Source organism: Lutra lutra, chromosome 13, assembly GCF_902655055.1.
Source record: "Lutra lutra chromosome 13, mLutLut1.2, whole genome shotgun sequence".
NCBI lineage: Eukaryota > Metazoa > Chordata > Mammalia > Carnivora > Mustelidae > Lutra > Lutra lutra.
The window spans coordinates 85588669-85602301 of NC_062290.1; the positions used below are offsets into that span (position 1 = coordinate 85588669).

General features: G+C 52.9%; 1 protein-coding gene across 2 annotated transcripts; it reads left to right on the plus strand.

Annotated features, from left to right (window-relative positions):
- Positions 1-9152: 9152 nt before the first annotated feature.
- On the plus strand, positions 9153-13596 carry WDR38 (WD repeat domain 38). Of its 2 annotated transcripts, XM_047700018.1 has the most exons (9): positions 9156-9426; positions 9945-10065; positions 11174-11290; positions 11394-11491; positions 11803-11883; positions 12088-12219; positions 12299-12448; positions 13187-13234; positions 13342-13596. In XM_047700018.1, exons 1-9 carry the CDS (start codon positions 9358-9360, stop codon positions 13414-13416), a joined length of 891 nt encoding a protein of 296 aa, XP_047555974.1. In that variant the 5' UTR covers positions 9156-9357; the 3' UTR covers positions 13417-13596. The 2 variants fall into 2 exon arrangements, with proteins under 2 accessions (XP_047555976.1, XP_047555974.1); XM_047700020.1 differs by lacking the exon at positions 12299-12448 and having other exon boundaries at positions 9153-9426; positions 13342-13572.
- Positions 13597-13633: the final 37 nt, after the last annotated feature.

The following is a 13633-nucleotide window of genomic DNA, read 5'->3' on the forward strand; positions in this document are numbered from 1 at the left end:
GGGTCAGCCAGGCTAGGTGCCACTGGTTTCATCTCTCAGGGCTCTGCTCCCAGATGATCTGCCCTCCTCGGTACTTCCTAGGGTAGGGTCAAGTTTCCCCAAAACACCAGGAAGTGAGGGTAGGGCCACCAGATGCCAACTTTGGTTCTCTACCTTCACAGATGCCCCAGAGCCAGGACCAGTCCTCACCCTTCTCCCCAACTATTCTCCCCCAGAGCCAGAATGGATGCAGGGAGCCCAAGGAGCTGGACACCAGCTTCATCTGGGATCTCTCTATATAGAATCCGGGGGAGGCTGAACCCAGCGAGGGTAGGATTGTCATTCAGGGGACTTGGGCAAGTGTTGCAGGACCTGATCATTTATTTGGCTCCAAGCAAACAAGTAATGCATATGTTTTCTCAGGGAATTCATGCAAGCATCTGGTGGTTCACTATGTACTGAGCACCTGCTTTATGCTCTGCCCACGCTGGATTCCTCCAGAGGTCCCCAAAGCTGGCCCCGGCACCATGGAGAGAGCAGTGAGGGTCAGGGGAACCATCCACAGGGCCTCTGAGTTCAGACACTTTGGGCTTGAGTTCTGGCTCTCTTTCCTTGTTGTGCTGTGGCTAAAGCCTAGGGTAAACTGAATCTCAGTTTCCCCATCTGTGAAATGAGTGTGACGTTTCCTGCAAGGTAGGGTCTCGTGAGAAAAATCACAGGGAATAAGGGGTATGAAAGGAAAACCAACGCTGTACTGATCGGAGCGACATAGAATATATATAATGTAGCCTGACTCATTTATTCCTGAGTCTCATCACTCAGAAAGCATTTTCAAGACCTCCTCTGGGCCTGGGCTGAGCACAGCGAAGAATGACAGACTTGCAGTCAGGGTGGCACGGCAAGAAGGACAGTTTAGGACTCAGGCCTGGCCTCCATTCTGGCTCTAGTTAATCAAACCAGTCGCACTGGTTTGGGGAAATTACCACCCCACTCAGACCCTAGTCTCCTCATCTGCAAAAAGAAGATTGTACTGGGTTGTCCTTATCAACTGAGACTGGCAGGCCTCTGAGTGCTCTGAGTTTCACTCCCTCTTCTGCCCTGATTATTGTTGGCCTGGAGTTAATTTCTTCTGGAAGCATCTAGAAAGCAGTGGGTGGGGCTTGACCCCAGGCTGCAAGCTGGGAGACAGATGGAGCCACTGAGGCCTGAAGGGGCACAAGTTCTTGGTAACCACTGGAAGGGAGCAGCCATTTCCTGACTACTTATTAGGCCCAAGGCCCCAGGCCATGTTCTGTTTGTCTCATTTAACGAGGCAGCCCCTCCTTTCTCAGAGCCCCTTGGACCAAGTGTCACTGTTTCCACTTTACAGAGAGAAAACAGGGTTCAAAGGGGAAGTCACTAGCAAAAAGCCCACCCCCACAACTGTTCACAGCTGCCTCCTTTAAGGAGTCAGGCTGGAGGGATGGGGGAGTGAATGGACACTTGCATCTTTTATTTTTTAGTATATATATACATATATATGTATATATTTGCAGCATGTAATTTAAGACATTTTTAAGATGCAGGCACAGACCTCACCTGAAGAAAAACAACAGCCACAACCCCGGGAACTTGGGAAAACGGGTGACTGTCCCTCTGTTGTGTCCCGGATGTTTTAAGAATTTTAAAAAGTAAATAAATACCATAAAAGTCCTCTCGGGCTAGGCTGAGGTCCTGTCTCCACAAGTTGGATGAGCACATGGAGGCCCTGCCCAGACACCCGCCCCTGCCCCCCTCATTCCATCCTAATCTGGGCCTGGCTCGAGGAGTGTGTTCATGACCTTCGTGGTGCTCGTCCCAGGACCTCAGAGATTTCTCCTTCTCTGTAAGAGTTACTGGAATGTGGGATTGGCCCAAGAAGCCTGTGGATAAGTGTCCCTGAACCTGAGAGCTTGGAACGGAGGCCCAGGGCCATGGCCCACGGTTGGAAGAGTGGGTGGTGGTCAAGCCCCCTGAGCTTCTCCGGTTCCCTCTGGCATCTGGGTCACTCTGCTACCCAAACAGAAAAACGGTCTTAGAAAAACACAGGCTAAAAATATGATAAAATAAATAAATACAACCGAGTTTCTAGGTCTAGCAAATTGTATGTCAAGAGAGCCAGAACAGAAGGTGTAACTCTGATGCCATAAGGAACCGCCAGAGGCCAGGAACCAGGAGGGAAGAAAGCCACTGCATTCCCGCTTTTCCAGAAAGGGTGAGTCCAGCAATCAGGGACTATTAGCCCAACACTGATTGCCAAGCAGTTCTGGACAGATTATCCAGCAGTGATCTGAGAGTCCTCAGAAAAGGACGCGGTGACTAGAAATGCCAAGGAGGGTCACTGGGAATGAAATCACTACGCTCTTCCCTCTCTCCTTTACCAACAGGGCAACCGTGCCCTTTCCAGATATACCTCCCAGGGTTCCCTAAGACATGGGAGATTATCTTCTTACCTTCCGGGCTACACTAGAAACCCGTGGATTTGCGATATAATACTTCAATAACACAGCTCACCAACACAGAGCACTTAAGAATGTGCCAGACGCTGTTCCAAGCACTTTGCATGTATTAAAACTCAATGCTCAAAACAAGTGTAGGAGGTGGGTATTAATCATTATCCTGATTGTAGACACGAGGAAAAGGAAGCACAGAACAGTTGGGTAACTTCCCGAGGTCACAGAGGATGGACACTGGGGCCAGATCTGAACGCACTTGTGGGCCTTCCGACCCCACTGTGCACAGCAGGTATTAAGCCCTGACATCCCTGATTGATTAGCAGAGGAGGGTGGGACTGGGGGTAAAAGCCCGGATCATACCAGGAGTGCCAATCAATGTGTCCCGCCCCACCGTGCATGTGATCCATGCTGGGCCAATCATACGCTGCCCAAGGCTCCTGCGAGCTTTGGGGCGCGCTGGCTAAACCGCCCTGCATCCTGTCCTTCCCTAGCATGGAGGTGTTGCTGTCTTTCTCATCGCTGATTCCTCCCAGCCCCTTCCCATATGGTCTCTGGGCCATGGATGCTTTCTGTTCTTTGCAACCAGAGAGCCAGGCTTGAGGTAGGAGCTCATTGCTCTCCTCCCTACCCAGATCTGCTCCTAAGGGAGTGGGCCCTCCTTCACCGCACAGTTAGTTCATGATTAATGAGCATGTATGGGTGCGGATGGGTGCATAAAAAACAAAAAAACAAAGCAGAATCAGTGGAAATCTCCAGTGGTAGGCCACAGGGCTCTGTCTGTAGCATTTCCCATGGATCATCATTTTCACAGTTTGAATTTGGAACACGGAAGACCTGCTCATAACATTCGCAGCTGACACAGTGGCGGAATCAACGTTTTGTGCAATAGAAGCCAGACTTAAGAATGCTTTCAGGACTAGATGGCTGGTTCGGATCCAAGAGGATGACACCTAATCAACATACCATAACATTTTGCGTGTTCCCGATAAATCCATTGTGCAAGTACCATATAGGGAAGGGAGAGTTGGCTGGACAGTGCTTTGTAGGAAAAAGCCCTCCCTGCAAATTCATTGAGTCACCAGAATAATGCAGCTGTTGAAAAGACAAATGCCTCCAGTAATGCAGGCTGCATTGGTAGAGATTGTCTAGAAAACTGGAAATGACAGGGCCTTTCAACTTGGCACTTGATGGCCCATACACAGAGAGCATGTTTCCAGGTCTGGTCCCCATACTTTAGTAGGAGTGACAATAACAACGGCAGTGCAGTCCAGTAAAGGTGGCTCCGGTGTTGCTCCCATCTGGAGAGCTAGGAACCCTGTGTGCAAGTAACTGCAGGGGAAGTCCGGAGAAGCCCCAAAGATACAATCATAGGGGACCAGCTGTGAAGACCACAGAGATGCTTTAGCCGAAGCCCTTTGGGAGGCAAGTCAACAGAAAACAAAACAACACACAACAACAACAACAACAAAAACCACACTGGAGCTGACTCGGCAAAAACAGAACTTTGAGGAAAGTGGAGCAGTTTAGGCTGGCAGCCTTGGGGACCAGTGCTGGGAGCTGGAAAGCTGGCAGGAACCAGCGCAGTCTGACTTTCCACCTTTGCTCTGCTGGCTTTCGATACAAAACAGCCATCTCTGTTTCCTGGGGCGCTGTGGGAAAGCGCATCCCAACCCTGGCATTGCGTGATGCCCTAAGCTGCTCAGGACCACGGGTGGTGGAGACAAGGGATGGAGGAGGAGGTGAGGAAGCCAGAAGCGGGCAGGAGGGGTGGACAGGGGCCAGATAGGCAGGGCAGAGTATTAGAGACCAACTCAACAAACACCTGGATGCCCATGGCCCAGCTCTGAGCCAGAATTACCACCAGGAGCGAGGACTGTTCCAGGCCCCCTGTGTCCCCTCCCTTCTTCTCCTCATAGTTAACCACTCTGGCAATTTGGAAGTTTGTCATTCCCTGCTTTTCTTAAAGTTTCAGTACCGTGGATGTATGCCTGAGTAATGGAGGGTTGCCTTCGGCATGTCCTAATTTTTATACGATGGGACCATGTCTAGAGCACCCTCCACTACGTTGCTATTTGCTGAGCGTGTTTGTGAGATGTTGGTACATCGATATCAGAGCTACGTGTTGTTCATGTCCCCGGCGGGGTAGCTGTCATGGTTTGGCTATACAATCATCTATTTCTACAGTTTTTGACTATTTGGATTGTTTGTAGCCTTTCAGAGCTAGCTGGCTGTGTCCCTGGACTGGAATTGCAGGGATGTGTGCTGGGCCTAGCTCCTACTCTGTTGGACAGTATGAGGCAGATTCTGACTCACCCAAGACTTTCCAACAGTGGGAGTTTCCTGGGGGCATCTGGGTGGTTCAGTCATTAAGTGTCTGCCTTCAGCTCAGGTCATAATCCCAGGGTACTGGGATCAGGCCCCGCATCAGGCTCCCTGCTCTGTGGGAAGCCTGCTTCTCCCTCTCCCACTCCCCCTGCTTATGTTCCCTCTCTCGCTGTCTTTCTCTCTCTCTGTCGGATAAATAAAATCTTTTTTAAAAAAATAGTGGGGGACGTCTGGGTGGCTCAGTGGGTTGAGCTGCTGCCTTTGGCTCAGGTCATGATCTCAGGGTCCTGGGATCAAGCCCTGCATCGGGCCCTCTGCTCGGTGGGGAGCCTGCTTCCCCCTCTCTTCTCTGCCTGCCTCTCTGCCTACTTGTGATCTCTATCAAGTAAATAAATAAAATCTTTAAAAAAAATAAAAAATAAGGGGTGCCTGGGTGGCTAAATGGGTTAAAGCCTCTGCCTTCGGTTCAGGTCATGATCCCGGAGTCCTGGGATCGAGCCCCGCATGGGGCTCTCTGCTCCGCGGGGAGCCTGCTTCCTCCTCTCTCTCTGCCTACTTGTGATCTCTGTCTGTCAAATAAAAAAATAAAATCTTTAAAAATAAAAAAATAAGTAAATAAAATAGTGGGAGTTTCCTGTGATGGGATAGGTTATCCTGAGGGGTAGTGAGGTCCCATTCACAGAAGAGTGGGCTACGTGTTGGGGGCGGACGGGGGCTCATACCCCAACTTCCCCAAGCTATATTGAAAGAGTGTCTGGTGCATGGAATGAACCAAGGCCTTGGGGGTTATCGACATGGATCAGAATCTAAGTTTTACTTTTTTTCTCCTAAGATTTTATTTATTTGAGAATGAGAGAGAGAGAGAGAGAAAGAATGAGCAGGGGGAGGGAGAAGGAGAAGCAGATTCCCAGTGGAGCAGGGAGCCCAATGCAAGGCTCGATCCCAGGACCCTGAGATCATGATCTGAGCTGAAGGGAGACATTTAACCAACTGAGCCACCCAGGCACCCCAGGTTTACCACTTTCTGGCTGTGTGATCTTGAGCAAGTAATTTCACTCTCTGAATTTCCAGTTTCATCTTTCAAGTGGCTGTGTACTCATGGCAGTTTGAGAGGGAACCAAGGGGCGTGGGAAGGCAGGTATTTTGAGAAAAAGAAGAGAGGCAAGGCTGGTCCCAGGACCGTGGGTCACCTTCAAGACTCAAAGTGAGGGGCACCTGGGTGGCTCAGCCGTTAAGTGTCTGTCTTCAGCTCAGGTCATGATCCCAGGGTCCTGGGATTGAGCCCCACATCGGGCTCCCTGCTCTGCAGGAAGCCTGATTCTCCTCTCCCACTACCCATGCTTGTGTTCCCTCTCTTGCTGTGTCTCTCTCTGTCAAATAAATAAAACCCTTTTTAAAAATGATAATTAAAAAAAGAGTAAAGTGAGAGTAGAAAAATCCAGCAAAACCTGCCCCCCACCCCACCCCGGACAATCTGGGCTGGGGAGAGAATGTGGCAGGCTCCCTGAGAAGGAAGAGATAGTCTAGGGGTGGCAAAAGGGATGGCAAACATCCTCGAGGACCCTTTTGGAGAGGTTAGAATCAGACTCTCCCAATCCCAAGGGCAGAACCTGGGCCAGTGAAATACTTCTGCTGCCATGGTGACCATGATCCACCACTCATGCCCTCCCTTCCCCCACCACAGACCAAACCCTCTGCCCAGACCCTCAGCCTCCAACGGGCATGGAGTTGGAATGCCCTGGGGCACTAGGTTCTTTCCACGTTGTGAGGTATCCCCCGCTGTGGGCCGCTTGGGTGAGCCTGGCAAAGGACATTCAGAGCGTCATGTTTGGATTTTAGGCTTGTGGCTGTCACAAGCTCTCCCACTTCTCTGAGGGCTTACTGCTTGCCAGGAGCCCTTGCTAACACCATCTCACCGATTCCTTAGAAGACAAACACTGTGATGGTGCTCATTTTACAGTTGAGGAAACAGGGCCCTGAGTGATCAGGTGACTTGCCTGGTATGCAGAGCTAGAGTGGCAGAACTCGAGTTTAACCCAGACCGGTGGCTCTAATGCCCATCTCTGGGGCAGGAGCTCTGACTTAGCCTGGGGGATGGGCAAGGGAAGGCGCCCTGGAAAAGTGATATTTGAGCTAGAGCCCAAGCATCAGGCCAAGAGGATGGGGAGCCCTGTGTACACAGGTCCAGGTTGGGAGAAAAGCAGGAGGGATGGGAAAAAGGGCCCTTGTAGCTGAGTTTGGGGAGCAAGATGGGGTGGGAGGGCAGCGGACAGGGATAGGATGTGGTAGGAGAGGTGGATATGCTTTGGCTCCTGAAGCCCCTGGAATTCATGGTGGGTAGTTTCAGCCAAAACTCTGCTGTCAAGCAAAAAGGTTTTAATCCTGGGGGCTGGCTCAGTCAGTAGAGCATGTGACTCTTGATCTTCCAGTCGTGAATAGTTCAGGCACCAAGGTGGGCCTAGAGCTTACTTTAAAAAAAGAATGGGTGGGGGGGCCTGGGTGGCTCAGTCCGTTAAATGTCTGCCTTCGGCTCAGATCATGATCCCAGGACCCTGGAATTGACCCTCACAACTTCCCCCCACCCTCCCTTTGCCCCTCCTCCCTGCTTGTGCTCTCCTGCTCTGTCAAATAAATACAATCTTTTTTTTTTTTTTTTTTTTTAAAGAGAGAGAGCATGAGTACGGGGAGGGGCAGGCAGTGAGACAGGGAGAGAATCTTAATCAGGTCCCATGCCCAGCATGGAGCTGGACATGAGGCTTCTCACGACCCTGAGATCATGACCTGAGCCAAAAAAAAAGTTAGATGGTTACCTGACTGAGCCACCCAGGCACCCCCCCCCCCCAAAAAAAAAGATTTTAACCCGAGCTCCAGCTCTACCAGCTGAGTAGTCCCTGGGCTGGTGGCCAAGGTCTGTTCTCAGGGCTCTGGGAGTGATGGGCTGGACTAGGTTAGGTGGTTTTGGGCCCTCCAGGTAGAGCAGGAGCAGCCAGTTGGCTGGGGAAATGCCAGATGGGGCATGGACTTGGGGGCGGGGTTGCCTGCGCAGAGGGAGGGGAGAGGGCCCAGGAGCCAGACAGCTCTGGGGAGCTGTGTATGCACCCATGTCTGGGGATGAGGTAGTGGCCTTACAGGCCCAACTCAGTGACCTGGGCCCTTTTGGAGTTAGGATGCGGGTGGTGCCGCCTCAAAGCCACTATTGTCGCCCCTTCTCCCGCCTGACTGTCTGGGACCTAAAATAGAGCAAGAGCACAGTGGATCTCGTGAGAAGAGTCTGGCAAAGAGGTCGGGGTGGGGGGGTGTGGAGGGGTGTGAGTCATGGCTGGGAACCCTTGAGTTTGAAGCTCCCAAAGCCCAGCTCCCCCACCTCTCCGCCTCCAGGGAGCCTGGAATCCACTGGACAGTGGCAGGGAGGATGTCTCTATCCCATCCCTGGCCTGTTGGAGGGTATCTCTGTTCCATCCCTGGCCCATTGGAGGGACTGGGTCCAGCTCTGCCATAGAGGTGCTGGATGACTGGGCCACATATGCCCCTTCAAGGCCTCAATTTCCCAGATGTACCAGGAGTTAGGGACCTTGGCATCTGCTTGAAGCTCCTGGAATTCATGGCAGATGGTCCTACAGGCCCACAAAGTCAGACAGTCAGACAGGGCTAAGTCTTAGTTCCTTTCCTATTGCCTGAGTGGCCTTGGGCAAGTCCCCCCCCCCCACCTTGTGTAGCTTCCGTTCCCTCATCTGTAAAATGAACATTGAAACCAAATCCCATTCTTGTCTGGTATCAGCTTCAACTATCCAGCAAGGAACTCGACAGCTCCTGGAGCCTCCTCACCATCTCCACACCCTCGGATGCCACATTTTGTGCAGCCAGGATGTTAGCAAGTGACCCCACTTTCTCATGCCCTGTGCTTTACACACACTACGTCTGACCCCCCCCCCCCCAACACACACACACACTCGGCAGGGCAGAGCTGGGTATCTGTTCCAGCCCCCTCCATGGGAGCTGTTCAGCCTCAGTACTGGACACTCCAGAAGGAAAGAGGTCCTGGCACCAGGGTGGGTTCTCCTGGGCACCTACCCCACCTGCCAGGCCTTGCTCTTGGCTCAAGCCTGCAGTCCCTGGGGGGCGGGGATGTACAACCCCATTGCGCACATGGGGAAACTGGCTCCTCTCAAAGGGGTCTGGGAGCCCTGGGCGAATGACTCGCCTCTGCGCGCGGGTTCAGGCACGCAGTGTTTGGGGCTGGCATGCCCTCTAGCGGCCGCCGCGCGCGTCGTCTGGCCCCGCGATCCGAGCTGCCCAAGGTCCGGCTGGCGGTGGTGGCCGGGGTGGAAGTCCCTAATCCGGGCCGCCCGGGGGTTCTGTCCGTTGCGCCCCACCTCCCAGTAGCTGAGAGCCGTCTCTCCCAACCTGTCCTCTTGGCTTCGCAGAGACTCTGATGCGGTTGCGCACCCCGCCCTGATTGCCATGGAGACCGTTTGTACACAACTTCTCCCATCCCCTCTACCCTGTCCCAAGTGAGGGCTGCAGGCGGGACCAGCGCCCGCCTGGGAGAGAGCCCACTGGGCCGGGAGGCCTGGGGCCCATGAACAGCGGGGCCCCAGGGCCGCTGGCCGTGGAGAGAGTGAAATTCTTCAGCCGGCACCGTGGGGAGGTGAGGTCCAGTAGGGCTCTTGCTGACTCTCAGCTCCTGTCTTTGGGTCTAAAGTGGTTCCTGATTCTGCCTTGGGTTCTCTGGCCCCCAGCTCCAGATTCTAAGCTCTGGTTCTTGAGGGCTCAAACTCTTGGCCGACTCCAGTGTTCTTTTGACTTTGGCTTTAAAGGGAACTCATGGGTTAAGAGTAGGTCTTCAACTCCTAGGTCTAGGGTCCATCTCTAGAATGGGCTCTTGGCTCTGCTCCTAGAAAAGGCTCCAGCCTCTACTTTCAGTGAGGGCTCTGAGCTGTGGGCTCAGGTTTTACAGAATTCTAGAGAGGGCTCCAAGTTCTTGCCTCGGATTGCAAGCGTGGTTTTGGCATTCTGGGCTCTGGTTGTAGAGGGAAGCCTGAAGTCCAAGCTCCCACCCGGGGTTCCTGGGGCAGCGTTTGGGGCTGTTCCTGGAGTCTAAGGTCAGGGTAAGCTGACAGGTGTTTCTTGCCCCAGGCAGGAGCTACTTCTGTGCTCTCCTTCCAGGTCAACTCCTCCGCCTTCTCTCCGGATGGCCAGAGGCTGCTGACAGCATCTGAGGATGGCTGTGTGTATGGCTGGGAGACCCAGAGCGGGCAGCTGCTGTGGAGGCTGAGTGGCCATGCAGGTGGGGCTCCTCAGGCTGGATGTGGATGCGAAGGCCTGTGGTTCTGTCTGGCATTCTGTAGAGCCTATCATAGTGACCTCTGACATCTGACCTGGGCATTCGGACAAGACAGTCTGGGCAGGGCTGGAGCAGTAGGGAAAGGATACAGGATACGGTCCCTGGGAACTTTGATGCCAACAGACCTGGACTCAGATCCTATTTTGTTTGTTTGTTTTTAATATTTTAATCTCTACACCCAACATGGGGCTGGAACGCATGACCCTGAGATCAAGAGTCGCATGCTCTACTGATTGAGCCAGCCAGGTGCCCCAACTCTACTATTGTTCTAAAAATTGTTTAAAGATATACATATTTACCGTCTTAACCATTCTTAAATGCACAGTTCAGTAGTGTTAAGTATGTTCGTTATGCAACTGGTCTCCAGAACTCTTCATCTTACAAACTGTAAACTCTATACCCATTAAACAATTGGTATTGTTTTAGACCCTGGCGACAACCACGCTTTGTCTCAGTGAATTTACTCTAGGTACCTTGTGTAAGTGGAATCATACAGTATTCCTCTTTGTGACTTACTTCACTTGGCATAATGTCCCTCAAGGTTTCATGTATGTGAAACTTTTTTTTGACTGAGATCATAAGTTGTGTCACCTGAGCCTCTATTTCCTTCTCTTTAGAGATAGTTGCTACCCTATGGGGCGAGATAATTCAAGCGAAGTGTCTAGCACCTAGTAAGGACCCAGTAGATAGAACTACTGTAATTATTATTGAGACAAGAAAACAATCTGGGGATTACAGGGCAGACTGACTAACGCTAATAATACAGGAAGTCCAGCGCTGAACTCTTAACCCAGCGTGAGCTCTCAAAAAGTTACTGGGAAGTCCCTGCATTTGCTTTTGGTATTGATTTTACAAATGGGCAAATTAGGGTTGGGGTGTTCTAGGTGAAGCCATGGAAGCTTGGCTTGCCAGGTAGCTGAAGGGTGAGAGGGTTAGAAGGGAGTGCGAAGGCAAGCAGGTGAGAAGGCTGGGAGAAATTAGCAGGGGCTGGCCAGCAAGGGCTGGAAGTGGAGGGCGGCACCCTGTTCCCCGACCATGGCTGCTTACCCAGGTCCCGTGAAGTTCTGCCGCTTCTCCCCTGATGGCCGCCTTTTTGCCACTACCTCCTGTGACTGTACCATCCGCCTGTGGGATGCAGCAGAAGCTAAGTGTCTGCATGTCCTAAAGGGTAAGCGGGATGGGACGGGAGCCAAGCAGCCAGGCCTGGGTTCCTTTTTAGATCTTGTTGTGTCCCGTTCCACCGTGACCCCTCTCCAACTTCGTGTCTGCAGGTCACCAGCGGAGCGTGGAGACGGTCAGCTTCAGCCCTGACTCGAAGCAGCTGGCGTCGGGCGGCTGGGACAAGCGGGTGATGCTCTGGGAAGTGCAGGTGTGTGGAAGGGTGGCCAGAGCGGGACCTGGGACCAGGAGGAGACACACCCCAGCCCCAACAGTGCCCCCAGAAAGGTCGTTCCATCTTCCCTACTGCCCAGGCCCATAGCTGGCAACCCATCTCCCCATGAAGTTGACCTGGCCTGGTCTCCTCTTTTCAAGGCTCAGGTAGTCTCCCCAGACCCTGTGTCATCACCTTACCCATGCAGCCCGCAAGGAGGGCCTGATCTGACCCATCTGAGGCCTAGAATCTGGCACAAGCCTTCTGGGTTGCCCTCCAAGGCTCAGGGCGCTCTCCCTCTCCTGCAGTCCGGCCAGATGCTGCGCCACTTGGGAGGGCACCCAGACGCCATCCAGAGCAGTGACTTCGCACCCAGCTCAGACTTCCTGGTGAGCCACACCACCTCTGCCCAAGCCCACCGCAAGGAACCTGGAGCCCATACCCGCTTTCCCACCTGGGGCCGAGCCTGTTTCCTCATCTGTAAGATGGGAAACTCAGCAGGGCTCATAAGGCCTTTCTTGGAGTCTGGCTAGCTAGGAAGCACAATGGTGGGCGCAGGTTAGCTGGTTCATGCTCACAGCAGATGTCTGCAGGCCACTGGCTCCTGGGACTCCACTATTTGCATCTGGGACCTGCGGATGGAGACCCCCGTGATCTCCCCCCACAAGCTGGAGGGCCACAGTGGTAACATCAGCTGCCTGTGCTACTCGGCATCTGGCCTCCTGGTGAGCTGCGTTTCCCTGGGTTCTGGGCTGGTCCCCTGCTGGCTCCAGACCCATGGGCTTAGAGCTGTCTGCTGTCCAGGCTTCTGGCTCCTGGGATAAGACTATCCACATCTGGAAGCCCTCCACCAGAAGCCTGCTTGTTCAGCTCAAGGGCCATGTTACCTGGGTGAAGAGCATAGCTTTCTCCCCTGATGAGTCACAGCTGGCCAGCGCTGGCTACTCCCATATGGTGAGCCCACCCCACCAGGCCCGTCCTCCTGGCAAACTCCTATCCCAACATCTTCCTTTAGCAAAACCCTCAGCAGTTGAGAAATGTCCATATCCTATTTGCCCTAAATGGGAGGGTTCCAGCTGCCAACCACTTCTGTACCTATGGCCTGGCACTAAGGTTTGTGCTGGCCCAAATGCTAGTGGCAATGACTTTTTCTTTTTTAGAGATTTTCAGAGTGCCCAGAGTTGGAGAAGCAGATTCCCCACACTGAGAAGAAGGCCAATGTGGGGCCTGATCCCGGGATCATGACCTGAGCCAAGGGCAGTTGCTTAACACACTAAGCCATCCTGGTGCCTCCCCACTTTGAGAGTGTGTACTGGAGCAGGGAGGGGCGGAAGCTGAGAGAGAGACAGAGAATATCTTAAGCAGACTCCCTGCTCAGCCCAATGCAGGGCTCAAACTCATGACTGAGATCATGACCTGAGCCAAAACCAAGAATCAAAGGCTTGACCAACTGTACCACCCAGCTGCCCGTGGCATTGACATTTTTAAGACTCATCACAGCTTCAGGGAAAAGAAAACTGCACTGCCCTGAATTTTTACATCAGATATGCTGAGCATGTTAAATACACCTCAGAGAACAAAACCCATGCCAAAAGGTTAAGAGGTTGGCTAGGACTCACCCCAAAGTGATTTCAAGGACGTCAGACTTACGGGGTGAGGTCTCCCCACCCTTCTGCTTGTTTTTATTTCCAGGTCAAAGTCTGGGACTGCAACACAGGAAAATGCATTGAGACCCTGAAGGTAAGTAAGGCCTGTGGGCGTAGCACCCAAAGGTGTAGTAAAAGGCCTGCCAGGGGAGGCTGGGGGCAGGCAGGACATGTACCCTGAAAGCGAAATGCTTTTGGCAGGGAGTCCTGGATGTGGCCCATGCTTGCGCCTTCACCCCAGATGGGAAACTCTTAGTGTCTGGAGCTGCTGACTAAGCAAGACGCCAAGTGCACTGCTCTATCAAATCACGCAGAGCCTCTGGGATGTAACATCACCACAGATGGCTCTCAGATCTTAAGCCTGCCTCTCCCTGCCTGGGGCACGCGCAACCTGGCAGAATGAACTCATGAAAGGACAGTGAGCGCACCTCCACACCACAGCCCCCAAACCAACCACAATGGAGCCCCCACCAGATCCCCACGGCCAGGACTG

Bases quoted from the DNA above. Each gene is read 5' to 3' on its own strand.
- WDR38 (XM_047700018.1), top strand. From the start codon at position 9,358: ATGAACAGCGGGGCCCCAGGGCCGCTGGCCGTGGAGAGAGTGAAATTC. The intron at 11,492-11,802 runs GTGTGTGGAAGG...CCTCTCCTGCAG, and splicing joins TGATGCTCTGGGAAGTGCAG to TCCGGCCAGATGCTGCGCCA. The intron at 11,884-12,087 runs GTGAGCCACACC...AGATGTCTGCAG, and splicing joins CACCCAGCTCAGACTTCCTG to GCCACTGGCTCCTGGGACTC.